At 34.4% G+C, this 13,491-nt stretch overlaps 1 protein-coding gene across 1 annotated transcript; it reads left to right on the top strand.

Moving 5' to 3' along the window:
- Positions 1-816: 816 nt before the first annotated feature.
- Positions 817-12,309, top strand: LOC120355904 (PXMP2/4 family protein 3-like; the record flags this gene model as incomplete). The annotated part of the gene is made up of 5 exons (XM_039444649.1): positions 817-887; positions 3,786-3,881; positions 5,629-5,791; positions 9,230-9,349; positions 12,156-12,309. Coding segments are annotated over 5 exons (570 nt in total), but the record flags the coding sequence as incomplete, so codon positions are not given.
- Between the last annotated feature and the right edge of the window lie 1,182 nt (positions 12,310-13,491).

Below are 13,491 nucleotides of genomic sequence, written 5' to 3'. Positions count from 1 at the left end.
CTGATAACTACTCAACCATATCCTTTGCAAACGATACAACATTCATATTCACAGGAAATAACTGGCAAGATACGATAAAAATGCAAACCTTAGACTGGAAAAAATCCGTAAATGGCTCCAGGAGCACATATTAACACTGAACATAAATAATAAAACTAAATATATAACTTTTTCGCCTAACAATAGTGGGCAACCCCAAGAGCTCTAGAAAAATAAAAATTAAAGAGGTAGTGAGGTTAGATAAAAAGACGTCCCAGATATTAATACGTTCGTTGTTTGTTTACTTTAAATTGTAGAATAATTTATTTGTGTAGAGTGATCATAAATATTATGAAGTAATTGGTTGAAAAATATAGGTCTAGTAGACTAGCTTTGTGATTTAAGGTAAGATAAAAGCCTCAAACCAGATTATAACCTCAAATTAATTTTGTTGGTAATATCTTTTAATGAATTAAACATTGATAAAACTTGAGAACCTTCTCAGTAATATTTTAATTATAAATGACAAACTTGAAACTAACTTTATACATTACCTTACTTTGGTGAAAGTGGTATAATTTTTTGAAAAAGATTACCGATAAGATGTAGGTATGGTACCTATTCTAAACTTATTCATATTATTTTCTGTAGAATCTTCAGGTTTAATAATAAGTGGATTTATCAAATAGAATTCATATTGTTTACTCTCAAATAAATAATTTGTTATATTATATAAATTGCAAATTATTATTCTATGTAAAATATGTTTGTTTTAAATTTATTTCAGGTCTTTCAGATATCTCCAGTCAAAATGAGTATGTCAAAGCCAGCTAATATTTTGTTCGACTGGTCGGGTCTTACTTTGCTGCATTATACACGAACCCAATTCGTACAAAAGCGTTTACTAGGTATGGTTTAAAAATTAGCCTATTATTTATACCAGTTACAATTTAATTTTTAATAGTCAATTATTATAATAAATAGATTTTATCGGTGGGGAGTACCTGACGGAAGTTCCACCTTGCCTGAATATATAATTTAAGCCGTCAATGGGCCTTACGACTGTCAAACTTCAGCCGGATCCGTCAGTTCAACGTCCCCATCCAATAACACGGGAGTGACCTGGTCAAAAACTTTTGGTAATGAGCAGGTTTGAACCGGGAACTTCTAGGCTGCTAAGCAAGCACTCTATCCACTAGACCACGGATCACTCCACCCAATTTATCAATGGATATCGTAAAATGTGCTTAAATGCTAGAATATATTTATTTCTAGTATTGTATGTAGCAAAAATAATTCTTGGGGTCTTTTCCAGTGGCTACTTAACATATTGATTCAATCTTAAATGCCGGCGCCACATTCTTGCCAAGTGCGTACAAATGACGACGAGCGGAGTGTGGAGTGCTACCTTCGACCATATTATTTAGATTACTGTCCCATATGTTATCCAATAATTCTATACATAGTCGAAGATGGCTTCTATGCCACCGCTAGCCTCCACTTGCCTTCACTCGCCTTCACTTGCCTTCACTTGCCTTCGCTCGCCTTCACTTGCCTTCGCTGGCCTTCACTTGCCTTCGCTCGCCTTCACTTGCCTTCGCTCGTCTTTACTTGCCTTCGCTCTCCTTAATTTGCCTTCACTTGCCTTCGCTGGCCTTCACTTGCCCTCACTTGCCTTCACTTGCCTTCGCTGGCCTTCACTTGCCCTCACTTGCCTTCAATTTCCTACGCTCGCCTTCGCTGGCCTTCACTTGCCTTTGTTCGCATCCACTTGCCTTCGCTCCGATTTTCGTCGAGTCGATTCGCGCGAGTTGTGAACATCCCATCCACACTCTCGCCAAGCATTGTGTGCTTGCGGCAAGCGACTTGGCAATAGTGTGGGTTCGTATTAGTTATTAGCTTGCCGCAATCGTCTTTGCAATAAGGTTCTTATAAGTATATCAGGACACCAGACTTTGTCACCAGAGAGAAACCATTGGAGGCCGTGTCTAAAGAAAGCTGGAACACCAGCTGGAATGCTGGATTGGTGACCTGAGCGAGACACCGGACACCACAATCCTGGTGACTGGTGACTCACCAATCCTAGGGAGTCTAATGATCGCAAAAAAATGCCCTGTGTCATGGTCACTTTGGTCAAAGTGCCTTTGTCACTTTGTGACAAGCTGGTAGCCTAATGTAATACGAGTCCAAAGGTCTTTTCACACCTAGCTTAGTGAGGCTTGAAATACGTCTTTTACTAGTCGAAATTTTTTTTTCATTTTTTTTTTCATCCCACTGACCACCTATGAAAGGGGTATAAGGTTTTGTCAATTATAATCTAAGTCGTCAATCTTTGCATTCCATAATGCAAAAAGAATTCCTCACTGGAATAAGGACAAACCTGCAACAACTCCTCCCTCACCTCAATTCTGAACTTTTCACCTGTAAGAGCCTTTACGCGTGTTGGCAATGAATTATAAAGCCGAATTCCTGCACTCTTTATTATATTGTAATTTCAATCAGTCTATCCATTTCACATCAGCGAAACGTACATTTAACATTGGGAGGTAAGACAGCTAAATCTCTCACAGAAGAGACCTGTAGAGTACAGTCTCTCACAGAAGAGACCTGTAGAGTAAAGTCTCTCACAGAAGAGACCTGTAGAGTACAGTCTCTCACAGAAGAGACCTGTAGAGTACAGTCTCTCACAGAAGAGAACTGTAGAGTATAGTAATCCTTTTCATTTATTCACTCGTTAACCATCAATTCCAACAATTCTATTGTAATGATTTTAGTAGTCGAATAAATAATATCAATAATCATAATAGTAGTAAATTAATTATATTCGTAATAGAATGCAGAATAATTTTTTTCTTTTCAATATTTCAATAACTTAGTATGATAATTACACCCTTTTTTGCACCACAGTTCTCTTATTATTATTATTATCAAATCATCTATTGACCACCTTTAAAAGGGTATGTAGATCGTCAATCAGTCTAAAAGCTGTCAGTCCTAGTCTTAGAATTTATCTAATCAGTCTTACTTGCTCGCAATGAGCCGTGAATTCCGCAATTGAATATGCGGAGACATTCAATAATTCATTTTTTATAGTTGTTTTGAAATCCTCACTGTTCATCTCCTTGAGATGCGCAGGTAGAACATTGAACAATCTTATACCAGCGCTTTTCACTCCCCACTGATAAAGAGTTGTTCGATGAACCTCGTCTCTCAAGTTTTGCCTGTACAGAGTTTCGTAATTGTGAAATACCTCTCCTGTATTGAACTCATATTGGTATTTCTTTATAAAACAAAGTGTCTCGAAAATTCAAAGACTAGGCAACTGAATGATTTTCAATTCTTTAAAAATTGGCCGACAACTGGTTCTTCTTGTTTCTCCTGTCATTACTCTCAATGCCCATTACTGCAGTCTGAATAACTCCATAACACCACTCGAATTCCCCCAGAAAAAAATACCAAATGTCAAGAGGGAATGAAATATCGAAAAATTAACCTGTTGAGCGTTTTTTTCTTTAGCAGTTATTTCAAATGTCTAATTGCAAAAATCGCAGAACTAAGTCTTCCTCTCAAATATATGACAAATGTGGCTTCCATGAAATCTCTGAATTGATGCTTTATTTATTTATGCTAAAATATAGAGAAAGAGGCAATGAGAGATGGAGTGCGAGAGACACAGAGATAACCAGTTTATGTATTTATTTGGTATATGTGATTGTTGTTGTATTTGTTTATTTGTATTTATCTTGCATATATGAATAAATGAATTGATTGATTTAACTGTAATGTTTTTTTTTCTGTTCGAACAGTTGCACGATAACACTTCTAGGTAACTATGTGTCGCAGAAGATTCTAAAAAGCAAATCTTTCGACCAGGATGTATTCATAGCTTTTGGATTGTACGGGTATGTTGGCTTATTATTCTTATCACATATTCTTCTATAGTGAGGTCCACGTTATAAAGGCATTGGAAAGAGATAAGAGAAGAGCGTTGCAAATTCTCTGCCTTGCAATGCCTTCTATAGAGGACACTGATACCTGTTTATCTGAAGTAATATTGGCTGTTCATTCTTGTTTAAAATAATACATTATATTTTATAAATGTTACATTGGTAAAAAAAGATCTGGCAACTGTGCATAGGTAGAAAAGGATAGCGCTATTCGCTTTGTTGAATGATAGACAAGGATAGCAACACCAATGTTAATCAAATACTGCCATTATAACATGGGGCCTCACTGTAACCCAATGCTCTACTTATTTGAATTGATACTTATTTAAATAATAGGCCTAAATAACCTAATACTTGTCCTATAGTTTTAATCCATCAATGAACAAAAATTCAGATTACTTTTACTTAATTTAGGTTACTGGTTAACTCTGGCATCACCTATCTGGAAATCCAAGTCCTTGGCAACGACTTCAAGTAGCCTATTCAAATACAGGGTGACTCAGAAAAACGGGAACTTTTAAAGATGCCATAAAACATTAGTGGGAAGGGAAAAAATAGTTTTATTCAAACTAATGTGAAGTTCAAGACTTGCCATTTGAGAATTATTAATAACATCTATCACTTTTTTACAATTAATTCTTCAAGATGGCTTCCTCCTGCACGAATACACTCTTGAAATCTGTGTTGACGATTCCTCATTGATCGCTGCAACATCTGCGTTTCCTGGTCCCATGATTTGTCCACCTGCGATTTTCTGTTTGTAGAGCTGTCTCAAATCAAGATTTTTCACAACTTGACCAATAAGTTGACTGTGGTTGAATCATAACAGACAATTCCACATGAAATTAACAATATCCCAGCTAAAATGTTGCAGCAATCGTTCAGGAATCTCAACATAGATTTAAAGAGTTCAAATTCAAATTATTTATTTGCAATTCCATCCGTTTACAATATTATTTACAACATGTCAAGAATTTCTGCATTGTCACAATTCTACATACATTCAATTATATTAATCACAAATTTATAAAATACATAATAAGACACTAGAGAAGTTTAGTAACTAGTGTATTCGTGCAGGAGGAAGCCATCTTGAAGAAGTAATCGTGAAAAAGTGATAGATGTTATTAATAATTCTCAAATGGCAAGTCTTGAACTTTACATTAGTTTGAATAAAATCATTTTTGCCCTTCCCACTAATGTTTTATGGAGTTTTCAAATTTTACCGTTATTCTGGGTCACCCGGTATAAGCATTCAACTAATGAATATCGGTGTGAAACTATTTTGACAATAAATATCTCAAGAACAGCATTTCTATCATATTTTTGAGGTTAATGAGGTTTGTTTTGGTGTTAGGCTATAAACCTCTCCGTTGTATTATTGTTTTTATGTGAGGTAATGGTAATGTATAGTTACGGATTTTCACTCTACAAAATCTGGTTTTTGTGGGTTCTAGAACTGTAGAATGAGCTGACAACAAAGAAAGGTGACTCAGTCTCATAGACAATAGGGACCTGTCAATCATCAGCCACCCTGCTGCCCCATTGCAGTGGCATTTCCGGCTCTCATCACTCTCTCTCCCTCTATTTTTGTTTCCATCTCTGTTCCTTCTTCATACCACTCAAGAACATGTTTGAATCCCATAACAGTATTTTCAACAAATAGATATCAGTGTGTAACTATGTTTATCTATTTTTGCAGGCTGATATTCGGTGGTACAATTCCACACTTTTTCTTCAACTTTCTAGAGAAGAATGTACCTGGAGACAGCAAGATTGGTGCTCTAAAACAGTTCCTGATAGAAAGGTTGATCTATGCACCGCTCTACCAAGCATTCAGCCTTTACGCTTTGGCCAGATTTGAGGTGAGACTGATAAATGATGATACAGTAATCTATAATCTATTTTAATATAATAAAGGAAAGAATTTGCTTGCACACGTACGGGATAGCGTTACGAATTACGCACCATCACGTCTGAACTACTCAACTGATTAATAACAAAACAAGGATATTGTCAAATTTCACTAAAAATTTATTAAAAACTTTAAAACAGTACCATGGTTTCACGTTTACCAATGCTTCATCAGCTGTACTGAGGAATGAGGATACAGAAACATTCTTATGTTTCTAGAGCTCTAGACGACTAAGATTAGGTTAAGAATGTTCTGTATTCTTTCGATTTCGATTGGCTTAAAAGTTTCCTGTCAAAGCGTCGCCAGTTGGTATCTATTGCAGGAGTCGAAAGTAGCATCCAAGATATCAATTATGGTGTGGTTCAGGGCAGTACCCTCGGACCTTCTATTTCTGGTCTACATTAATGATATTCATTCAGGTAAATATGAGTGGTAAAATGATGCTTTTTGCTGATGACACCAGCCGTTTACTTGGAGGAGACAGTTGGAAAATGTGTACAGAGTAGCTTCAGTGAGCTAAGACAATTGAAAAGATGGTTGATATCAATATACTCAGCATGAATACAAAAAAAAATAAGTGTTTGCCTATTTTCATGTTCACACGTGCGGGCTGATTGGGGTAATGCATTGTGGCTGTGATAATAGAGACTCTATGAATATAAATATTTGGGCATCATATAGATACTAGATAGTCGATTGACATGGAGCTCTCATGTTAGATACCTTAATAGTAGGCGAGAAAAATGATTTATGTGTTCAAACGGCTTGGGGAATCCTCATATAAAATCATTTGAGAACAGTGTATTATGCGTACATTCGTCCATTATTTCCTACGGTATATCCTTTGGGAAGTGCACCAAAGCGTTGTTAGATCAAATATCAGTGACTCAGAAAACTATAATAAAAGTTGGCCTGGTCTATGCAGAAGATTTCCATCCGTCCGATTGTTTCAGGTCTTCAACGTTTTCAGAATCAGGCAGCTATTCATTAAATCAGTACTGATGTACATGTTCAAGAATAAAATATATTCAATTCAGAGTCCAATCATCAACATGACAAGACATTCCGCTTTCATCACTCGGGTCTTCAACGAAACACCCGTTCAGCCTGTGATAGGAATATATCATACCTATGCCACACTATTATGAATAACATTCCTCAAGAAATAAGTCAGCCGGCCGCATGTAGTTTCTCAAAATATAAATCAATATTACAAATTGGATAAAACGCTGAATGAAGATCAATGTGAACGGCTACTTCAATCTATTTATCAATAGGATATTGGTTACTTCTAATGTTTGGATATTCTCTTTGTCCCATCAATATATCTTTTTGCCTAGCGGTCCCTTGTGATGACCAACGTGTCTGTGGTGTGTGTGTCTGTGGTGTGTGTGTGTATGTGGTGTGTGTGGTGTGTGTGTATGTGTATTTCATCAAATAGAGTGAATCCACTTGGGATAGGTGCAATAAGATAAGTTATACCACAATAAAATATGCTAAAACATTGTTGAACTGGATTAAACTAGGAATATTATTATCATAAATATAATATAGATATATATGATAGGGAATAGGATAAGGTATTAATAGTATTATTTGTATTACATATCTCAAGTTGTGTATTTGCTCTGTTGAAATATTATTGTAAATTGTGTAAATTTTGCTGAAATAAATTCAATTCAATTCTCATTCCTCAGTACAGCTGGTGATGCGTTGGTTAACGTGAAACCATCCTACTCTTTTTAAGTTTTTAATAAATTTTTAGTGAAATTTGACAATATCCTTGTTTTCTTATTATGGAGAGATTTCACAACATCACCATCAATTCTACTAATTTTATCAACTGATTAACTTGAAATTTGCATATAGATTCTTTATTTACCGAGGATGGTTGTAAGTCTATTTTCAATTTTTCAAGTTTTCAGTTTGTCAAGTTTTAAATTAGATCCCTGCTGAGCACAGGTTACCTGCTAGAAGGTAATAGACAAGAATAAAATGGCTTCTTTATTTGTTGACGTATGTCAATATGTATATGACTAATATGTATCTTTTTTACATATTTCTTCATATAGCTGCACCTAAAATTATTACAGTTGACAATGATAAATCAAATCTAAAACTATTGAATGAAAAAGACTAAGAAATTGTCAAAAAACCACTGATTGACAATTTCTTAGTCTTTTTCATTCAATATGAATAATCACCACAATATCAACTTCTCAACTACACAAAAAGTCAAATCTAAAACATTGTAGAGTGCATTGTATAGTTTTTCCTATGTTATTGCAGTTTATTACCATTAAAATACTGTACCAATCTAATACCAATCACGTATTTTTCATGGTTAATTAGAGGAATAACGATGGACTCACAAGTCACAATCTAAGTGAGTTCTGAACCCAGCGAATTTGCATTTCAAAACTGGCAGATAGCTATCCACAAGCGGTCACCCGTTCAAAGGGAGTACTAAGCCTTCGCCACCTATCTTATCAGAGTTATTAGAGACCAGACCAACTAGAATTCTAGAATAATTTTATTTAAAATGTATCTAAATTTGGGAAAGAAACAGTTTTGGGCTTTAAGCCTGTTGTTCCTTTCCCAATCATTCATAGTTGATAATTGTATTGTATCTATCAATGTATTAATAAATAAATAAATAATTGAAGAGACTTGAAATGGTGTCAAATATCTACTCTATTTTTATCCAGATAGCATGCTCCTGTGAAATAATAATATTTATCAAACTAAAGTGGAGTTTTGACAACATTTCAAGTTTTTTCATTATGGAAGAGTTCCACAAAATCAATATTCAGTCTACAACTTAATTAAGAATTTTTCAATTATTTATTTCAATTTATTAAAAACACACAAAACAAAATTACAAAGATTTACGAAACAAATAAAACACAATAAAATTTTACAAATATAAAAAACCATGGGCTTAGTGTTTGGGTGTGTTGGAGAAGAGAAAAAAAAGAGAGGAAGATACCAAGCCAACTATGGTTTCCCATGTAATAGGCAGGCAAAGAAGAGAAGAGAAGTAATAAGGTAGAAGTGAGAAGTAATTCTAGAATAGTTTATTGTCACAAATACAATTACAAATGGATTAGTTGTTAGTTATCCATCTTGTTTCTACTATTATTATTACTATCGTATTTCATAAAACTTTAAAGTGAAAAAACTGAGTTTTTGTTTGGCTTGAAAATGTGCAACACCAGCACAAAACGGACGTCACCACATCAAAGAATGTGAGTGTTTTTATCACTTTAAAGTTTTATCAAATACGATAGTAATTCAAATTTATGCTGAAACTGCAAGTGTTTACAATGCTGGGATAAATACTTTCCTTAGATTTGAATCACTGAAGCATTGTTTTTCATTTTTTCAGGGAAAACCTCATGATGATGCAGTGAACAACATGTCTAAGTTGTATTTTCCAGTCTTGAAAGCGAACTGGTACTACCTATCACTATTCCAATACATCAATTTCCGCATGGTACCACCAATGGTAAGTGTCACGGTTAATATTATGATTTTCAATTATGTAAAATGTTTCAATTATCAGTTATTTGAGTGTAATATTTTTGTTTCCTATCCGTTTCTCAACCTTCAAAATTCAAAATCCTTAGTTTTAGTTGTTTTTAAGTGAAAAGAACTAAATTTCAGAAAAGTGGAATCATAACCTCATTTCGGACTTTTAAATTATTATCTAAATTTGGGAGAGAATAGTACAAGGAGTAACCTTAGTTTTTCTCTCCATTCAGTGCTTCTTGTAAAATTATAATATAATAATAATAATATTGAATGAAAAAGACTAAGAAATTGTCAAAAAAATACTGATTTATTGATAATTAGAAAGACCGGTTTCGGTTTTACACCATTGTCAATCTCTGATAAACTAAAACAAAAAAAAAAAGTTTATCAGTTTATAGAGATTGACAATACCTATACCATGGGATATCATTTATGCTATGTTTCTCTATCATTATTATTTTTTTTTTTTTTAGTTTTAGTTTATCAGAGATTGACAATGGTGTAATAACCGAAACCGGTCTTTCTAATTATCAATAAATCAGTGTTTTTTGACAATTTCTTAGTCTTTTTCATTCCATATGATAATTACCACAATATCAACTTCTCAACTACACAAAAAAAAAAATAATAATAATAATGATAGAGAAACAATAGCATAAATAGATATCCCATGGTATACGGGCGTTTATGTCGCAACTTTTACTGTTATCCCAAGCCAATTATAGCCAATTATAGTATGTGCGTCTGTGTACACGATATCTCATCTCCCAATTAACGGAATGACTTGAAATTTGGAACTAAAGGTCGTATCACTATTAGGATCCGACACGAACAATTTCGATCAAAGCAATTCAGATGGCGGCTAAAATGGCGAAAATGTTGTCAAAAACAGGGTTTCCGTGATTTTCTCGGAACGGCTCCAACGATTTTGATCAAATTCATACCTAAAATAGTCATCGATAAGCTCTATCAACTGCCACCAGTCCCATATCTGTAAAAATTTCAGGAGCTTCGCCCCATCAATGCAGATAGATTCCAAATCAGGCTTCAGATACAATTGAAACGAAAAAAATCAAGTGGAGTAGATAGAGCATGAAAATCTCTACAATTAATGTTCAGTAACATTTTCACCTAAAATGAAAATAAGCTTTAAATTCAAAAAATGTGATTATTCAATTGCAAATTATTGTTGATTCTATTAAATCATTCACTATGAAGAGATAGCAGACCTCATGTGTGTCTCAGCGTTATTGCCCTGTCACCAGCTGGCTCAAATCTTTGAATAGTAGATTGAGATGCGCGGGAACACTAGCGTCAGTGATCATTTTCATAACGGCAAGGAAGTTGTGTGAGTGCGCCACACCAGATTTTTTCTTTAGGGCTACTCTTGAATATAAATAAAAATGCTGTATTATCACAATATTATACTTATGTTCTCTAGAGGTAGGCGCACACAGATCGTCATCGAACGGACGGCACGCATCGGACAGATCGGACGATTGGATTTAATGCATTGTTTTCAATAATTGTAGTGCGCATACCTATACGATGCGGATAGGTATGCGCACTCCAATTGAAAAAAATCTGGTGTGGTACACTCACACACCTTTCCTTGCTCATATTTGAAACTACGATCAGACTTTTGTATATGTGTATATATATATAATTGTTTTCAGAGTACTTTTTCTTTGTGTGAATTGTGAAATTCGATGATTTCTTAGTCGTCATTTTTTTAGTCGTCAAAACAGCTGTTCTACAGATTAATATCTCGACTATGTGTGCTTTTTATGAACTGCGCTACCTACCTACCTCATGCACGAGAAGGAGGTTACTAAGTCCATTTCCCAAGGATGGGTGGACCCCCATTGGTTTCCCAGAAGAAGACTCATGCCAGTTGATAAAGCTGATAAATAACTATACAGGGTTTCGGAATTTGAAAAAAATCGGTCAAGTTATTTTGAGAAAATCGTGAAAAACATGGTGTTTTTTAGTAATTATCCGCCATTTTTCTCAAGAATAGTAAGGAGCTCCTGCAATTTCCCAGAAAAAAACTCATGTCATTTGATTGGGCTTATGAATAGTTATCCATGGTATAAAGTTAAGAAAATCGTTAGAGCCGTTTTCAAGAAAACCGTGAAAACATGGTTTTTTTGTAGTCATTATCCGCCATTTTTCTCAAGAATATTACGGAGCTCATGGAATTTTCCAAGAAATGAGACTCATGTCAGTTGATAGGGCTTATAAATAGCTATCCATGGTATAAATTGAAGGAAAATCGTTAGAGCCGTTTTCGAGAAAAAACATGGTTTTAGTAATTATCCGCCATTTTTTCCGCCATCTTGAATTGAATTTTATTGAATTTCTTATTGTAGGATCCTCATGGTATAAGGATCTTAAGTTTAAAATTTCAAGTCAATCGGTTAATTAGGAATGGAGTTATCGTGTTCACAGACATACACACATACACACACAGACCCAACACCAAAAATCATGTTTTTGGACTCAGGGGACTCTTGAAACGTATAGAAAACATGAAATTAGGGTACCTTAAATTTTTTTTGAAAGCAATACTTCCTTTCCTATGGTAATAGGGCAAGGAAAGTAACAATGCATCAAATCTAATCGTCCGATCCGTCCGATGCGTGCCGTCCGTCCGATGACGATCTGTGTGCGCCTACCTTAGTTCTCACCTTTATGTCCTTTGTCACCCATCTTCTATCTTAATATATACTGAAGTAAGATATTAATTACTAAACTTTATTTAATGCTTTACTTTTCAGTTGAAGGTGCTCTACGTCAATCTTATCGGATTTTTCTGGTCGATATTTCTGAGTTACAAGAAATCAAAAGCGATAGATAAACGAAAAGAAGCAAAGAAGTCTGCCGGAAAAAGACCTTGAATATTTATATACTCGAAATACATTGGCAAGTACAACATTCCTCTAATAATATTGGTGTTATCAAAGTTATTCAAAACTACCATCCAAGGAGAATCGAATGTTTAATAGGTGTTAGGCTATAAATATTGTGGTAAATCATCTTTTAATAAATATTTTATTTTATATGTATGAAGATATAATGTGGTATTTATAGGTGTTATAAATATTGTGGTGAACCATCTTTTAATAAAGATTGTATTTTATATGTATGAAGATATAAATGTGGTATTAATAGGTGTTATAAATATTGTGGTAAACCATATTTTAATAAATATTCTACCTATTTTTCATGTATGAAGATTAATGTTTCTAAGCACAAAAGAATATGTACAGTAAAACCTCGCTACTCCGTCTCCTACGGAACCGGGGGTCAAAAAAAGTCCGGATTATCGAATATATTCGTTTTATTCATGTAAAAAATTTTTTAACTATATTTTTGCACTCTAAGGCCCGGTTGCACAACAGCCGGTTAAATTTTAACCGTAATTAATTTCACGAGAACCAATCAGAGAAGGCGTTTTTGAAAAGACGGCTTCTCTGATTGGTTCTCGTGGAATTAATCACGGTTAAAATTTAACCGGCTGTTGTGCAACCGGCACTGAATGATATAAATGATTTATAATCAATGATTGAAAAGTGCCAATTGAAAGGAAAGATGCACCGGAAATATATAAAAAAAATTAGAATAGAATATTATTTATTTTGTTCAACAATAATACAGACTCATCCAGTTGATAGCATGGTTTAGACTATAGTGAGTCCACGTTATAATGGCAGTATTTGATTAACATTTGTGTTGCTATCCTGTCTATCATTCGACAAAGCAGTTAGCGCTATCATTTTGTAGCTCCTCAAAGTTGCAAGGTCGGTCTTTTAACAATGTAAAAATATAACTATAATAGAAGAATATTTAATTAAATTATGAAAATTTACTATTAAATCATTTGAAAAAATATTTTCTACAACTGCGCGTAAAAAGAATTTACATACTCAATTCTCCTCGTAAAACAGCTTATTTCTGAGGAGAATCTACTGTTTCGCTCGCTAACCATCCGCGCATGCGCAGTAAAATTTCTTTACGCTCGCAAATCATTCGTGCATGCGCAGAACAGTTTCTTTACGCTCGCCAATCAGCTGATGGTAAGCAGCTCGCCAAAAGGTCAGATCTTAACCTAAA

This window comes from Nilaparvata lugens, unplaced genomic scaffold (assembly GCF_014356525.2).
Source record: "Nilaparvata lugens isolate BPH unplaced genomic scaffold, ASM1435652v1 scaffold5172, whole genome shotgun sequence".
Taxonomy (NCBI): domain Eukaryota; kingdom Metazoa; phylum Arthropoda; class Insecta; order Hemiptera; family Delphacidae; genus Nilaparvata; species Nilaparvata lugens.
Note: the sequence above shows the minus strand (reverse complement) of the source record. Positions and strands in the feature narration are given on the sequence as shown.